Here is an 18147-nt window from a genome sequence, read left to right as displayed (position 1 = left end):
ACTTTAAAATAATTTTAGATTTGCAGAAAAGTTGTAAAGATAGTATAGCATTGCCATAATCCCCTGACCCAAGCTTTCCCTGTTTTCCAGCTTCCCCTAATACAAGCACATTTGTTAAAACTAAGAAATTGTCATTGGTGTAATACTATTAACTATAGACAACTCAGATTTCACAAGTTTTTCAATTAATGTATTTTTTGTTCCAGGATCCAATACAGAATACATCATCACATTTAGTTGTAGTCTCCTTTGTCTCCTCCACTTTGTGATGATTTTTTAGTCTTTCCTTGTTTTCCTTCACTTTGAAACTTCTGAATAGTACCGCTCACGTATTCTTTGTAGAAAATGTAGAATGTCCCTCAATTTGGTTTTGTCTGATATTTTCTCATAGTTGGATGGGTTATGGGTTTTGGGGAAGAAAACCACAGAGGTACTTTTACTTATCACATGATATTAGGGAGTAAATGATATCAATGTGATTCATCACTAGTGATATTAACCTTAATCACTTGATTAAGGTGGTGCTTGCCAGGTTTCTCCTGCTTGCCAGGTTTCTATAAAGCTACTATTTTCCCTTTCCATACTCTATTCTTTGCAAAGGAGTCTTTAAATCCAGTCTACACTCATGGAGAGGATAATTATATATTCCTCAGGAGTGGGGAATAACTACACATATTGTTTCTTCTTATGGGAAAGAAAGGTAGCAGCATTTACAGTAAGTCTCAAAAGGCAGACACTTGAGTGCTTACCTAAAAAAAAAAAGTTTATTTGTTAAATATTCTTACCTACCAGTATCAAGATACCAAAGATCCTTGCAGCAAACTTGACTATTCAGTGCTTTTTTGTAGCCATCTCTTCCACTCCAAAAATACAATCGAGTGCCAATTGCAACAGCGCAGTGTCCAGCTCTTGGTCTTGGTCTTGAATTTTTTTTATCTTCTTGAGAATCTGATACTAGGGTGGTCCACTCTGTTGTATCTGAAAAGACAGAAATATTCACAACTAATTTTTTGTCCTTAACAAAATTATTTAAAAAAATCTTATTAATAAAGTTTAATTAAATGAGTAACTCTTAAAAGACTCACCCAGATTTAGGTAAGAAAATGAACTGGTACATCTCCATTCACAATCATGGGGTGAAGTCTCAGTATTTTCCCCCTTATATGGGACCCATCCACCAAAAATGTACATCCTGAACAACAACACAAAAACATAAAGTAGCTTATTTCATTTTACTTCATGGATTTGAAGTGCTAAGACTAGACAAATTTCCTATCAGCAGGGTTTCAGAACTATTCATTCACCCATCATACCATCGTCAAGGTAATGGGAATAGGAAGATGAATAAAGTGGTCTTCTTTCAAGAGTTTACAATTTTATGAAGCAATACAGAATCACAATTATTTCACTCTGGCAAGTTACTTAAAGTGAAGACTATTTCAATTATAATATATTTTAAAATAAATATTGTCTATAATATACTAAGGCATGGTATCACAGTCAGAAAGATACCCAACTGATCAATGACCATCCAAAGTCAAATTTAAAAGTGTATGCATAGAGTAACTGAAGAGGATTGAATTTCATGTACCTTTGGCCACTGATATCATTTAAATGAAACCTTTAAACTGTGTTCCTCAGGACCCCGAGTTCTTAAGACAAGCCTGATGGCTACTGGAAGAGAAAGGCTCATCAGGCAGAAATCAGGGCCCATGTAACCTGATGCCAACCAGAGATCTAAGAGATCTATTCTTTTAATGCCAACCAGAGATTTTTTTTTTTTTTTTTTTTTTTAGATAGGGTCTTCTTCTGTTGCCCAGGCTAGAGTGCAGTGGCATGATAATGGCCCACTGCAAACTCAACTTCCTGGGCTCAGGTGATTCTTCCACCTTGGCCTCCCAAAGTGCTGGGATTATAGGCATGAGCCACCATACCCAGCCAGAGCTCTATTTTTTAAAATCGATTTTTATACATTGGGGTTTCAATGGAAAATTTCATTTTATAAAATGATTCTGCAGTTAAAAAAGTACATAAAATTTTGTTTAAATGTAAAGACTATCCTGTTTGGTTTTGAGTTAGTTAAAAAAAAAAAACAATAATTAGGTTCTAAATCAATAGTCATTTCCTAAAATACTAAATTTAAGGTAGAATCCCTGCAATAATAAATATTTCATTAAATTCTAATTCAACAGTACTCCTAATTGTGGCACAGTGTTGCACAAACAAGGGAATTTGTTGATGGCAGTAATAGCCAACATTTATGGAATGCTCACTTCATACCAGAAACTGTTCTAAGCATTTCATATGTATTAATCCATTTAGTCTTCATTACAGCCTTGTCAAGTAGCTTTTTACTTTAATCTACATTGTATACTTAAGGAAAGTGAGGTATAAACAGATTAAGTTTCCTTGCCCCAGGTCATACAGGACAAGTGCCAAAGCTGGATCTTGAATTTAGACAATCTGGTTACAGAGTTTGTATTCTATTAACTCTATATTGCCATCTAAAACATAATTATTAAGAGTACGTGCCTGAGTACAAATGAAGCACTACCAAAAATAGGAAAAAAGAAACAGTGAGTTAAGTGATTAGTTTGGCAATATCCAGGTTTACATTTACATAAAGCCTACCCTGGGCAAGGCATTATAATGAATGCAAAGTAAAAGAGATAGCATAAGAAAAGGGCACATTAAGTATTTTAGCTTCTACAGACAAAAAATTATTTTAGCTTCAGTAAGCACAATCAAACTGTGTTGTTTCATAATCTACTTCCAAGAAACTAGTAGCATTACTTTTCTTTGTGTGCTTCTTAAGTTGTTTAAAAAAAAAAAAACAGAAGTGAAATATAAAAAAACACCATACTTGTTTCCTATAACACTGGCTGTATGAAGGCTTCGTGGAAGTGGCACTGTCCCTTTAGTTTCTGGTTTTGACCATGACATAGTCTCTAAAAGTAAAAATAATTATATTAGCAACTTGATCTAACAACAGCAAATTACCTCAACTTGCATAATTAAAAAAAAATAAAACAAGAACTTACCAAAATGAAACAAAGCATTTTAAAACAGTTATTTGAATATTATCTTAAATATTCCCAGCTTACATAAACTGCTAATCAGAAATTTATTTACACTTAATGTTAGTACAGTTAGCCCTCTGTACCCATGGGTCCTGCATCCATGGATTCAACCAACCACAGATTGAAAATATTCACAAAAAACTTTGGCTGCACTGAACATGTTTTCTTTTTGACATTATTCCCCAGACAATACAATGTAGCAATAATTTATGTAGTATTTACATTGTATTAGGTGTTACAAGTAATCTGGAGATGATTTAAAGTGTATGGGAGAATATGCAAATACTACATACACCATTTTACATCAGGGACTTGAGCATCCATGGATTTTGGTATCAGGGGAGGTCCTGAATAAATTCTCCACAGATACCGAGGGATGACTGTATTTGTAATAGGGTGCTACCAATTTTGAATTAAGAACAATATTAGGGATTTTACCATTTTAAGTAAGAGTACATTGGACAGAAGATAGTCAAAGGTGAGAGGCACACTATCCTCCAATCATTCATTCCTAGGATCCCTTTAGAAAGAACTACCTAAGCGTTTTTTACTGGCCACCAATAACACTGATAATGCTATATTTCCTGTAGATAGTTATCAACCCCAACAGGACACTTTTCAGAGTGAAAGAGAGTACTGTACTATTGATAACTGCACAGGACAATAAGCATAAACCAGAATCATCCCAGGTAACCCAGGACATATGGTAACCCTATTTACAGAAAGCACAAGAGAGTTACTCTTATAAACCAAACATTCATTTGTTCAATCTGATTTATTGGCAACCATTTATATCACACATCAGCTATTCCCTGGGGCTAGAAGTACTAGTTGTAAATCTAAGTACAACTCAATAAATACTAAAATCAATAATATTTTTCAAAGCATTTTTTAAATTTGTCCTATTCCTGAGCCCGAATCAAGTTAAACTTACCTAAGTCAAGTTGCCACAGGTCATCCAGGCGAGCACCACACATTCCACCAAAAACATACATTTTAGGACCTCCAGAATCTTTTTTGCAATATATAACAGCTGTGTGGGATTCTCTTGGAGAAGGTACAACACCTTTCGTCACTGGAATGCTCCAACCCACAACACCAGAGCCGTGCTGTAGCTCCAACTCATAAAAATCATTTAAATATCTAGGATAGCATAAAAAAATTAAAACATTCAGATAATATATACCCTTTATTTGTATTTTATTTCTATTTATAAAGATAATATGTGCTTACTGTGAAAAGTTCATAGTACAGAAAGGCATTAGGAGAGCAGAAACTCCAAACCTCATTCACACAATACATACTTATCAAATATTACAATGTTCCAGGCATTCTTCTGGAGCTCAGTAGTGAAGAGAAGAAATTAAAAATAATTTCTATTATCATTTAGCCAACACTCTTATCAATGACAACTTGCTACTTGTTGGTGTTAAAACACAACTACAAATCCTGTGATACTTTTACCATCAGGAACTTGGGTCTATGTTTCCTTCCCTTGATTCTGGGCTGGTTTGTGACTGCTTTGATTAGTAAGGTATGGTAAAAGAACACTATGTAGGCCAGGCGCAGTGGCTCACGCCTGTAATCCCAGCACTTTGGGAGGCCGAGGCGGGTAGATTGCTTGAGGTCAGGAGTTTGAGACCAGCCTGGCCAACATTGTGAAACCCCATGTCTAAAAACAAACAAAAAAAGAACACTATGTGACTTCTGAGGCTGGGACACAGAAGGCCTATACACCTTCACTAGAACACTCACTCTTGGAATCCTGAACCACCATGTAAGAAGTTCAACTCCCAAAAAACTATCATCTGGGGTGGCCATATGCAGGTATGTAGGGTGACAGAACCAGCTTAGTCTGTCAATATCAGCTGGAAATTTAAGAAAATTTTGGCCAGGCATGGTGACTCATGCCTGTAATCCCAACACTTTGGGAGGCCAAGGTGGGAAGATCACTTGAGCCCAGGAGTTCCTGGGCAACATGGAGAAATCCTGTCTCTACAAAAAGGAAAAAGAAAAAAAAAAAAAAACACGTTTTTTAAATTAGCTGGGCATAGTGGCATGCACCTGTGGTCCTAGCTATTCAGAGGTTGAGGCAGAGGGATTGTCTGAGCCCAGGAGGTAAAGGCTGCATAGAGCTGTGATCATGCCACTGGTGACAGAGTATGGCTCTGTCTCAAAAAGCAAAGCAAAGAAAATGTCCTTAATGTTATTAAAATCACATACCAACAACCTATAGCAAATGTCACAATTAGTGACAGAAAGGTAAATACATTAATGAAACAAAACAGAGTCTAGAGCAGGAATCAACAAATGTTTCCTGTAAAGGGTCCAATAGTAAACCTTTTAGGCTTCACAGGCCACAAATCTATTGCAACTACTCAACTGTGCTGTTTTAACACAAAAGCTGCCAACAGCAATACAAAATGAATGGGCACGGCTGTATTCCAATAAAAGTTTATTAATTAAAAAAGGACAGCGGGCCACATTTGGCCCACAGGATATAGTTTGCAACCCCTGGTCTAGAAAGCCTAGAAAGACACATTTACACAAGAATTAAGATATGACAGAGATGGAATTTCAAATCAACAGGAAAAAAATGACTTATTTAATAAATGGTATTAGGAAAAGAAGTAAAAAGCCTCACATTAGTTGCAAAAGTATATCACAAATGCATTAATGGTCTAAACAGAAACAAAACTGTGAATGTACTAGAAGAAATTATAGAAAAGTTTTTATAATTTTCTTTAAGGGTAGTCTTTAAAGTAAGATTCAAAACCAAAAATAGAAAATATTGTCAAATGTGATGAAACAAAACAGAAAACCCTTTAAAAAAAAAAAGCAAAGACTCAAAAAACACATTTGGAACATACAAAAATATGTATGTATGTAAAGAACTCCTAAGAATCAATAATAATAAAAATTGAAATCCATTTCAATATGATTAGGAATAATAAATGAATTCAGCAAGATCACAGGATACAAGATAAATAACAAAACCAATTGTATTTCTATATACTAGGAATGAACAATCCAAAAATGAAATTAAGAAACCAAATCAATTCATAATATCCTCAAAAAGAATAAAACACTTAGGAACAAATTTATCAAAATTACAAAGAGCAACATGTACATTGAAAACTACAAAATATTGCTGAGAGAAAATTTAAAAGATCTAAATAAACGGAGAGACATTCCATGTTCATGAATTGGCAGATCCAATATTATTAAGATGGCAATTCTCCTCCAACTGATATATAATCAATGAAATCTCTATCAAAATTCTAGTAAGCCTTTTTTTGAGATGGGGTCTCATTCTGTTGCCCAGGCTGGCGTGCAGTGATGTGAACATGGCTCACTGTACCCTTGGTCTACTGGGCTCAAGCAATCCTCTTGCTTCAGCCTCCCATGTAGATGGGACCACAGGCACATAGCATCACATCTGGCTAATTTTCTAATGTTTTGCAGAGATAGAGTCTTGCCAAGTTACCCAGGCTGGTCTCAAACTCCTGGGCTCAAGTGATCCTCCCACCTTGGCTCCCCAAAGCCCTAGGATTACAGGTGTGAGCCACCACATCAGTCTTTGGCAATTTCTGATTCAAAATTCTATAAAGATATGCAAAGGACCTGGAATAGCCAAAATACTTAAGGAAAAAAAAGATTTAAGCACTCATGCCTTTCAATTTCTTACCATAACACTTACTACAAAATACAGTAATCAAGACAGTGGGGTACTAGCATAAAGTTAGACATATAGATCAATGGAATATAACTGAGAGTCCAGAAATAAACTCTTACATTTGTGGTTAACTGATTTTCAATAAAGATGTCAACACAACACAATGAGGAAAGGGCAGTCTTTTCAACCAATGGTTTTGGGACTTCTGGATATCCACATGTGAAAAGATAAATTTAGGCCCTGATTTCACTTTTTATACAAAAATTAACTCAAAAATAAATCAGACATAGAAATATAAGAGCTAAAACTATTCAATTTTTAGAAGAAAACAGAGGAACAAATCTCTATAACCTTGAGTTAGGCAAAGAGTTCTTAAATATGGCACTAAAAGTATGATTCATAAAAGTTTGATAAATTGTATTTATCAAAATTTAAAACTTTCATACTTCAAAAGGTAACAGTAAGAAAATAAAAAGATAAGCCACAGACTAGAATATAATACTTGCAAATCACATTTCTTTTTTTTTTTTTTGAGACAGTCTCACACTCTTGCCCAGGCTGGAGTACAGTGGCACGATCTCCACTGCAACGTCTGCCTCCTGGTTCAAGCAATTCTTCCACCTCAGCCTCCCAAGTATCTGGGAGTACAAACATGTACCATTAGTATGTCCAGCTAATTTTTTTGTATTTTTAGTAGAGATGGGTTTCACTATGTTGGTCAAGCTGGTCTCGAATTCCAGGCCTCAAGTAATCCACCTGCCTTAGCCTCCCAAAGTGCTGGGATTACAGGTGTGAGCCACTGTGCCTGGTCAAATCACATTTCTGATTAAAAAGTAAAACAAAACATAAAACTTATATCCTGAATATATACATAACTGTTACAACTCAATAATAAGAAAACCATCAACTAAAAAATGGACACAATATTTGAATAGAAATTTCATCAAAGGTATATGAATGGCTAAAAAGCACATGAAAAGATGTCCAACACTATTGGTCATTAGCGAAATACAAATTAAAACCACAATGAGATACCACTTTACTCCCACTAGGATGGCAACAATAAAAAAGACAGATAATAACAAGTATTAGCCAACGTGGAGAAATTAAAACCCTTACATATTGCTGGTGGGAATGTAAAATGGTATAGTCACTTTGGAAAACAATTTGGTAGAATTTCTTAAGAAGTTAAACATTTTGAGGTAGGAGGATCAATTGAGCCTGGGAGGTAGAGGCTCCAGTGAGCTGACATTGTGCCACTACACTCCAGCCTGGGTGATAGAGTGAGACCCTGTCTCAAAAAAGAAAAAAAAAAGAAAAATTATATATATAATCTAATTTAAAAAATAAAAGAAAGGAAAGAAGAAAGAAAGAAAGAGACAAAGAGAGAGAGAAAGAGAGAGAAAGAAAGAGAAAAAAAAAAAAAAAAAGAAAGAAAGATAGAAAGAAAAGAAAAGAAAATAGGCCTGTGTGGAGGATTGGATTAATGTTCCCAACTCTTCTCTCCTAGCAGGCAGAGTATGTATCCTTAGACCACTAACTCTGGCCTTGGCCATATGGCTTGCTTTGACCAATGGAATGTGACCAGAAATGAATGTGCTTTAAACAGAGGCTTTAAAAATCATTGTATGCAATTGTATGCACCTACTGGCTCTCTCAAGTAGAGTAACTTGAGAAGCCTGCCCCTTGTAAACAATAACCTAACAAAAGCTAATATAACGTATAACATGAAAAAGGTCTCAAAAGATGTACATCAAATTGAATTATGTGTATTTGCCTATGTTGGGGGATAGTGCTGTTGAAAGAACACTGTGCACTTTCTAATTTCTTGAATTTTTACCAGTGTTATTTTAAAAGCTCGTTTAATGGGAAAAAAATTTTTAAAACGTGTTAAAAGTATCTGGATTACTGTGATAATTTTTTTCCTTTTCTCCAGTTTCCAAATTTTTCATGATATTTTAGTATTTCTGTTTTTAAAAAGTTTGGAAAAAAGTTAAAACACCACCATCAATCTAATGCAGGTAAAAAGACATTATAATGGTGATAACAACTACTGTACTATATGGTATGGCAACCTGAAAATTATACCAATGATCTTATTTCACTATCACGATGACACTAGAAAATAGGTATTTAATCACTCCCATTTCACAGTGAAGGAAACAGGCTTATTTGCTCTAAAGGACACACATGATAAGCCCTGAATCAGAAAACAGCCCTTTGGACTCTAAATCTCCAAAGCCTGAATGCTAGAATGACAATGTGATCAAAACACTATGTGAATATTATTCAGCCTTAAAAAGAAAAAAATATTGCAGCCATAAAAAAGAATGAGTTCACGTCCTTTGCAGGGACATTGATGAAGCTGGAAACCATCATTCTCAGCAAACTAACACAGAAACAGAAAACCAAATACCACATGTTCTCGCTCATAGGTGGGAGTTGAACAATGAGAACACATGGACACAGGGAAGGGAATATCACATACCAGGGCCATGTCAGGGGTTGAGGGGCAAGGGGTGGGAGAGCATTAAGACAAATACCTAATGCATACAGGACTTAAAACCTAGATGACAGGTTGACAGGTGCTGCAAACCATCATGGCACATGTATACCTATGTAACAAACCTGCACGTTCTGCACATGTATCCCAGAGCTTAAAGTAAAATAAAAATTAAAAATTAAAAAAAGAAAAAGTCTAAAAAAAGAAAGAAAAAATATACTACCATTTGCCACAGCATGGATGGAACAGCAGAACATTATGCTAAGTGAAATAAGACAGACACAAAGAACAATATTGCATGATCTCATGTGAAATCTTGTTTGTTTTTAACAAAAAAGTTAAAATACATAGAAATAGAGAATAAAACAGTGGTTACCAGGGTCAGAGCAGGGAAGGAAATGGGGAAATGTAGGTCAAAAGATACAAAGTAGCAAATACGTACAAATGTACAACAGGAGAACTACAGTTAATAATAATGTATTCAGGATTTTTTTTTTTTTTTTGAGATAATGGTCTAACTCTGTTACCCAGGCAGGAGTGTAGCCGCACAATCTCGGCTCACTGCAACCTCTACCTCCCAGGCTGAAGAAATCTCCCATCTCAGCCTTCTGAGTAGCTGTGACCACAGGTGCATGCCACCATGCCCAGCTAATTTTTTGTATTTTTGGCAGAGATGGGGTTTTACCATGTTGCCAGGCTGGTCTAAAACTGCTGGGCTCAAGTGATCCACCCACCTCAGCCTCCCAAAGTGCTGGATTGACTATAGCTGCTCATGCCACAGGCCAAAAAAAAAAAAAAAAAAAAGAAAAAAAATGAAAAGGGTATTTATATGAAATGAGGGATATAGTACCACTATAGTAACCATTTTACTATGTGTGTGTGTGTGTGTGTGTGTGTGTGTGTGTGTGTATAATACCATCATGTTGTATACCTTAAATTTATACAAATAAAATTTATTAAAAAAAAAAAAAAAACTACATGGAACAGGACAATTCCCCAAAGGAAAGAATTCTTTGCAGACAAAGCCAACATTAGCTATAATAGGGGTCAACAATGTAGACAGCCCCATTATTTACAGCCTGTGTCAGCAAACTACACCCTTTGGACCAAACCTGCCTACAAGCTGTTTCGTAAAGGCTCTTTGGAACTCAACACACAAACAAACAAACAAAAACATGATGTGAAAAGAAAAGAGGTAGTGAATTTTGTTTGGGAAAAGGGAGGAGAGAATTGATTGTAAAAGTATTTGCTAGTGTGAACCACTCTAACAGCTTCTTGTATAAAACATGGAAATGATAGCTTTCGTTTTATAGTCAGAGTTTTGTCACTAAATTCCCAGAGCAATCTAATTTTAAAATAACCATCTGTTACTTTTCGTTATCATTGATAAGGTAGCTAAAATGTATTATGGCTCAATATATACAAATATATTGATATAAGCAGTTACATTAACATTAATCTAATAAGATGATATCTCATTAGAAAAGACAGTTTTTTTTTTCTTTTTTAACTCTAGTGCTTTCTGAAGAAAAAATACAGTTTTGAAAACAAATATGCTCCAGGGACTAAGGAAAACACAAACACACACAAATTTGTCTACTGTTAGGTTGAAATGCAAAAAGCTAAGCATCATCCCTTTTAAAAATTAAAGACAGAAAAAATAAAATGTTCCTACTCTAAATCATAATATAAGCATTTGGTCTGAAAGAGTCAGCATACCTGGGAACATTATTGTTTGAATCTTCACTTTCATTTGCCAGGCCACCAAACAAATAGCATTTGTTACCATATAAAGAGAAGCTATGTCCAAGCCGAGGACAAGGAGGTAAACCAGAAGAAGGGGGATGAGGTTTCACCTTTTTCCATAACCAACGACTTGCCTAAAAAAAAAAAAAAAAAAAAAAAAAAAAGAGCACAAATACACTCAGGCAAAATCAGGAAAACACTCCTATACTGTCAGTAGCACAACACTGTATCAATACATTTTAATTAAAATCCCATCAGAAGGCTCTAATAAATTACTTTTGGGACAAATGACGAATAAGCAGCTAACTTCTGGAATTAAAATATTAAAATATATGTTCCAATAGACATTCAAGTTACTCTTCCTTTATTCACAGATTTCCAAAATTGCAAACTAAGCATATAATAATAAACTCTAACAGTTCTAAAGTATTTTCCATATGAAAAATAAAGTATCATACATAGCTTCAGAATTAAATATAATTTATATATTCTTACTTTCTAAAGTTACATAATCCATGAATGGTGAATATTTTAACCTTTAAATAAATATAAAGCTCTTTAACAAATCAAATTCCAAAACTTATTCTCTAGCCATGGATGTTTTCTTTAGCTGAAATTATTTTTGCAATGAGTTGTTTGTAAATAGGTATAACCCATTCATGGCTGCTAATTAGATCAGGAAGAAAAGTCAACAAAGGCTATGAGTCTGGTTTAATAAAAGATTCAAATTTAGAAAGGTTATGGGAAACTGTTACTACTCTTTTGTGTATCCTCAAGGTAGAGGGGATAGTGATTATTAGTATGGGGTAACAATTGTGTAAACACTAAAGCTGTGGTTTTCAAAGTATAGCCTAGGGGCTGGGAGTGGTGAATTTCCAAATGTGGAAAGTTTTATTCAAAGTTGTGATTCTGTCAGTTAATGCTGATGCCAACTAACCCTCTGTGAGTCCTGCAGTACTTAAGAACTTGAGGCAGGGCACAGTAGCTCAACATCTGTAATCTCAGCACTTTGGGAGGCCCAGGCAGGCAGAACACCTGAGGTCAGGAGTTCAAGATCAGCCTGGCCAAGATGGTGAAACCCCGTCACTACTAAAAAAAACAAAAATTAGCTGGGCAAGGTGGCAAGTGCCTATAGTCACAGCTACTCGGGAAGCTGAGGCAGGATAATCACCTGAACCTGAGAGGCGGAGGTTCCAGTGAGCCAAGATTGCTCGGCTGCAGTCCAGCCTGGGCGACAGAGCAAGACTCCATCTCAAAACAAAATTTAAAAAAAAAAAAAAAAAAAAGAGCAAGACTCCCACTCAAAACAAAACAAAAAAAGTATACCCTAGAAACCAGGAGCATCAGCAGCTGGAAACTTGGTAGAAATGCAAATGCTCATGGCCCACTACTGACTCAGAAACTCTTGGGGTAGAACCCAGCAATCTGTGTTTTCACAGGTCTTCCAGGTGCTCCTGTTGCAGGCTAAAGTTTCTATTGCACTAAGATACAAAAACCTAAGTATATAACACGTACAACTGCTGCTAAGTAACAGAAATCTTGATGTTACAAATGTTACACTGGATATGGGAAAAAGACTTGCCCAGGAATTTTGGCTTTTAAGTGAAATGGAAACATTTTCTACAAAGCTATAAAATGTGAAGCTTACATTATTTGAACAATGTTAAAACGTGTTAAACAATGTTAAAAATTTGAAATCTTTTTTTTTTTTTTTTTAAGCTAAAGCTATGCTCTTGTTGCTGAGGCTAGAGTACAATGGCACAATCTCAGCTCACTGCAACCTCCACCTCCCAGGTTCAAGTGATTCTCCTGCCTCAGCCTCCCAAATAGCTGGAATTATAGACATGTGCCACCTGCTAATTTGTTTGTTTGTTTGTTTGTTTTGAGATGGAGTCTTGCTCTTTTCGCCAGGCTGAAGTGCAGTGGCATGATCTCAGCTCACTGCAACCTCCGTCTCCCAGATTCAAGTGATTCCCCTGCTGCAGCCTCCTGGGTAGCTGGGACTACAGGCACGCACCACCACACCCAGCTAATTTTTTGTATTTTAGTAGAGACTGGGTTTCTCCATGTTCGTCAGGCTGGTCTCAAACTCCTGACCTCAGATGATCCATCCACCTTAGCTTCCCACAGTGCTGGGATTACAGGTGTGAGCCACTGCACCTGGACAATTTTTCAATCTTTTGAAAAATTATGAGCAATATCATTATTAGAGCCTCCGAATGAAATAATATTAAATACACTTACTTGTAACTCATATAATTCATTGCTGTATCTTCCGTATTCAACCATTCCCCCAAATACTAATATTCTGGTACCATCACAGACAAATCCATGGGCAGCACAGCCTGGAGGGATATCTCCTCTAACAGCTGGGAGAAACCACTGATTCGTAGCTAGTTGCCAAAATAAAATTAAAACCGATTATAACAAAAAACAGTTATCATATATTATCAGCAAGTACTTTATATATCATCAACATCAGTGGGTCTCAATTAAGGATGATTCTGCCCCTGGAAGACATCCAGTAATGTCTAGTGACATTTTTAGTTGTCATAACTGGAGGGGACTGTTACTGGCATCTAGTAGGTAGAGCAGGGATGCTATCAAACATCTTACAATGTACAGGGCAATAGAGCTTCCCCTGACCTTGACAAAGAGTTACTTGGCCCAAAAGGTCAATAGTGCTGCTGTTGAAAAAACCCTGATCTTAATTCTTACAAAACCCCTGCTGGGTGAGTATAAAAATCTCCATTTTACAACTGAAAATTGTGAGGCTTAAAAAGGTTTAGTAACTTTAGCACTTACCCTGGGCAACTGTCAGAGCAAGATTCAAATCAAGTCTAATTTGTTCCAAAGCCAGAGTTTTCACACTAAGACCAAACTGTCAATAACTTTTTAACTTCATATGCTGGGGCGCTGGGAGGAGGAGAGGGTAGAAAAAAATTTTTCTCCGACTCCACTATTTTGTTAACCTTCAAATGATCACTGTGATTAAGTTGTGTGGTCAAAGAAAAGTTACCAGTCATGAAGTAGACCCCAAATTCCATAACTGTCTTTACACCAAAAAGATTTCTTGTGACAGCCTGAGCATTTACGGGGCAGGGCGGGGGTGTTAAATTTCAGTCTCCTTTCTATTTCACAGAGGTCCTCAAAGAGAGGGGCTTCCTGCCCAGGGGCACCTGTGATCTGCAGTGGTGCTCAAGTTATGACAGTCCTCTTTCCCAGGGCCGGTCCAGAAAGGCGCCCACACCCACTATGCAGACACAAGGCCGCTTCACCACGTCCCCGCCGGTTTAGAGCGCGGCCCGTAGAGGGGATCTTGACCGTTACCTGCCAAACACCTGGCTGTATTTGAGGCGAGAGTGCCAGAAGGCCTCTCGTTTTCCCTCCTCACCCACTAGATGGTCTTCCTTCTAAGGAAGGAAGGCAGGCAAAGATAGCAAAGGCCCGAAGGAACTTTGGTTTGGGGTGGTTTTGTTTTTTGACAGGAGCGAGATTTCGGGGAGTGGTCCAAGCGGCTGGACATGGTCTTCTGTCGCCTGCGTCCGCCAGCCGGGCTGAAGCGGGGAAGTCCAGGACTGCCTGCCTTTAGACCGGTGCGCCCCGCTTGGGGTCCGTTGCGCCCCGGGGACCCCGGAAACCCAGCGCTGCTGTCCGGGACGGAGCTGCGGGATCCGAGACGCTCGGCCGAGCCGCGCTCCCCGCCGCCCGCCCGTGAAAGCAGTGACCGGGCAGTGACAGCTGTCAGGGCCGCGGCCGCCGCCTCGCTTCCCCTCCCCCTCCGCGGCTCCGCAGGCGGGGCCGACCAGCCGCCGCCGCGCCTACCAGTGTTGTAGACGTGCAGCTCGTCCGCGATGCCCTCATTTCCCCCTCCAAAGATGATCATCAGCTCCCGGATAGCCACCGCTCGATGTCCGTGCCGGGCGCGGGGGACCGGCCCCGTGAAGGAAGAAACCCGCCTCCAGTTGAGGAGGCTGGGAGCCGCCATCTTCCCAACCCCCGCCCCTCTGCCCACAATGCACCGCGCCCGCCTCAACCCGCTGCTCCCCGGGGAGGGTGGGGACCCGCCTCCAGCTGGGCTGGGGTCACGTGACCGCGGGCTCCGGGTGCCAGGCTGGAGGCCCGCGGGGAGGGTAGAGACATTGGAGAAAGGGAGTCCTGACAGGGGAGCCCCGCCCCCACCCCGGCGACGTGGCCAGCGGCCACCCAGGGCAACACACCTTAGGGTGGAAGGACGCTTCCCACTGACCACATCTCTCGTCCCCACCCAGAGACTCCCGTTCGGTATTTTGAGGAGAAGCCACAGCATCTTCCTTTATGTCCACTTTAATTGAGCATCTAGGATGTGTGGGCGAGGCAGTCTCACAGGCAACGTGAGAGAAGCTCGGGTAGAGATGCGAAGAGCTGGGAGCGCAGGGCGGGACCTCGCAGAAGAGGGTGCGGGCGGGAGCCTGCCTCGCAAGCCCGGGCCACTGGCGCCTCTGCGACCGTGACTGGGACCCGGGCAGGGAAGATCGCTGCAAAGCCTGCCAGGGCGAACCGAGGGCAGCTTTGCGGGGAGCCATGCCAGGAAGCCTGGAAACCGTGAGCCACGAGAGGTGTTTTTGGTTTGTTTGGCTTAAGCAGAGTGGAGATGGTTGGTAGGTTTCTGTTTCATTCCTAGCTAACAAGTGAGGGCTGTCCACAGCCAGGCACGCCCTAAATGCCTCACGTGTATTAACTCGTACAATCCATCCAACAATCCAGTGAGGTGGCTACTGTTATCTCCCTTTTATGAATGGGGAAATGAGGCACAGGGCAGTAAAGTAACTTTCTGATGGACACAAAGGAAAAGGGTTGAAGAAAAAGATTGGGGCCAGGATTCAAACACAGGGCTTCTGATTCCCGAACCCACAAACCGTTATACCATACACCATACTGCCCTGATAGCAATCATATCCAACCATTATACCATACTGCCTCTGAGAGCAGTCATATGCAACTCTTTATTTTTATTTATTTTAGATAGGGTCCGGCTCTTGTCACAGGAATACAGTGGCACGATCATAGCTCACTGCAAGCTCCAGATCCTGGGCTCAAGTGATCCTCCTGCCTTGACCTCCCAAAGTGCTGGGACTGCAGGCATGAGCCACCGCACCCAGCCAATGCAACGCTTAATAAGGCCTAGCTGCCCTGTGATTTGATACTACACATAATCACACAAGTCCATTAGGAATAAAATTACACTGCATATAGGATTTATGCCAAATGAGTAAATTTTAGCTGCTCTTGCCCCAGAAACAAAAAATGGATTGGTGGTAACTATGTGAGATGATGGATATGTTAATGTGCTTTACTATAGTAACCTTGTGACTGTCTATATAAGTTATCTCCAACCTTTTTGGCACTAGGGTCCGGTTTCTTGGAAGGCAATTTTTCCACGTACTTGGCAGGGGGGTGGAGGGTATGGTTTCGGGATGAAACTGTTTCACTTCAGATCATCAGGCATCAGCTTCTCATAGGGAGTACACAATTTAGATCCCTCCTATGGGCAGTTCATTGTAGGGTTCGAGCTCCTATGAGAATCTAATACGCTGCTGATCTGACAGGAGGCAGAGCTCAGGAGGTCTTGCGCTCTAGCCAGTGACTCATCTCCTGCTGTGCGGCAAGTTCCGAACAGGCTGAGGACCGGTTGCTGGGGATTGGGGACCCCTAGTCTATATATCATAACATCAGGTTGTATACCTTAAATATGCACAATACAAGTTATTTTTTAAATTAATTAGAAAAGGACTGGACATGGTGACTCACACCTGCAATCCCAGCACTTTGGGAGGTCAAGACAGGGGGATCCACTGATCCCAGGAGTTCCAGACCAGCCTGGTCAAGATGGTAAGATCCCATCTCTATTTTTATTAAAGAAAGATAAATAAATAGAGATAAATTTCCACTGGAGATTTTTTTCTCCAGCAGAAGAAAAAATTGAAAGCAATTTAAATCCCTACCTCAGATTCTCAAAAGGTACTGAAAGGAAAACACATATACTGTATAGCGAATTTCCTAAAACCCCTTTTTCTTCATCTTTTACCATTTTTAATTTCTCTTTTCACCCAACTCCCTTAAATCTCAACATGTCTCTCCACTGTCTCATCCATGTAAACTTCTTTTTGAAAGATAACCCTCTACCTTTTAAAAAGGAATTATCAGGCCAGGCATGGTGGCTCATGTGTGTAATCCCAGCACTTTAGGATGCAGAAGAGGGTGGATCACCAGAGATCAGGAGTTCGAGATCAGCCTGGCCAACATAGTGAAACCCTGTCTCTACTAAAAATACAAAAATTAGCTGGGTATGGTGGTGCATGCCTGTAATCCCAGCTACTTGAGAGGCTGAGGTAGGAGAATCACTTGAACCTGGGAGGCAGTGGTTGCAGTGAGCTGAGATCATGCCATTGCATTCCAGCCTGGGCAACACGAGCAAAACTCTATCTTAAAAAAAAAAAAAAGGAATTCTCACTATTTTTTTAGGTTCTGCTTCTTAAATTCTCCCTCTCACTGAGTATTAGCCCAATTTCATAATATGTCCAAAGAGAACTTGGAAAGGGAGGGGGAGATAAGATATCTGCAAACAGAAAAGAGGTCATGAATATTTATCTATAAATATTTTTCTTTGTCACATATATAACATGGGCTCTTAAATGTTGCCATAATAAAGTTTTTGTGAATCTGAAATAACACTGGAAGAGTTGGAATAAAGCAGTGAGTTTTTCATAAAACCCAAAGTATTCATTTAAAGAACTGTATTTTGTTCTGAGTTTCATGTCTAGATGGTAGCTTTTTTTCTAATGCCCTTATAGCACAAGATTAAGGGAAAAATCAAAAGTTGCAAACTGGCCGGTCGCGGTGGCTCACGCCTGTAATCCCAGCACTTTAGGAGGCCAAGACGGGTGAATCACGAGGCCAAGAGATCGAGACCATCCTGGTCAACGTGGTGAAACCCTGCCTCTACTGAAAATACAAAAATTAGCTGGGCATGGTGGTGCACACCTGTAGTCCCAGCTACTTAGGAGTCTGAGGCAGGAGAATTGCTTGAACCCAGGAGACGGAGGTTGCAGTGAGCCGAGATCGCACCATTGCACTCCAGCCTGGTAACAAGAGGGAAACTC

General features: G+C 39.3%; 2 protein-coding genes across 3 annotated transcripts in view; one reads left to right on the top strand and one right to left on the bottom strand.

The window, feature by feature from the left end:
- Positions 1-15091, bottom strand: part of HCFC2 (host cell factor C2) — a 39548-nt gene extending 24457 nt beyond the window's left edge. Inside the window, exons 1-7 of the mRNA XM_017540386.2 lie at positions 14831-15091; positions 13250-13398; positions 10979-11139; positions 4015-4223; positions 2864-2948; positions 1086-1192; positions 790-978 (exon numbers count right to left, since the gene is read on the bottom strand). Of these exons, the coding sequence (XP_017395875.1) occupies positions 790-978; positions 1086-1192; positions 2864-2948; positions 4015-4223; positions 10979-11139; positions 13250-13398; positions 14831-14993 (1063 nt within the window). The 5' untranslated portion in view covers positions 14994-15091. The remainder of the gene's footprint in view (positions 1-789; positions 979-1085; positions 1193-2863; positions 2949-4014; positions 4224-10978; positions 11140-13249; positions 13399-14830) is intronic.
- Positions 15071-18147, top strand: part of GLT8D2 (glycosyltransferase 8 domain containing 2) — a 70494-nt gene continuing 67417 nt past the window's right edge. Inside the window, exon 1 of one of the 2 annotated variants that reach the window (XM_037742824.1) lies at positions 15071-15589. The gene's annotated coding sequence lies outside the window, so the exon portion shown is untranslated. Of the gene's footprint in view, positions 15676-18147 lie in introns of both variants that reach the window. The other variant, XM_037742823.1, reaches the window with a different exon arrangement.

Source organism: Cebus imitator, unplaced genomic scaffold, assembly GCF_001604975.1.
Source record: "Cebus imitator isolate Cc_AM_T3 unplaced genomic scaffold, Cebus_imitator-1.0 Scaffold8, whole genome shotgun sequence".
NCBI lineage: Eukaryota > Metazoa > Chordata > Mammalia > Primates > Cebidae > Cebus > Cebus imitator.
Note: the sequence above shows the minus strand (reverse complement) of the source record. Positions and strands in the feature narration are given on the sequence as shown.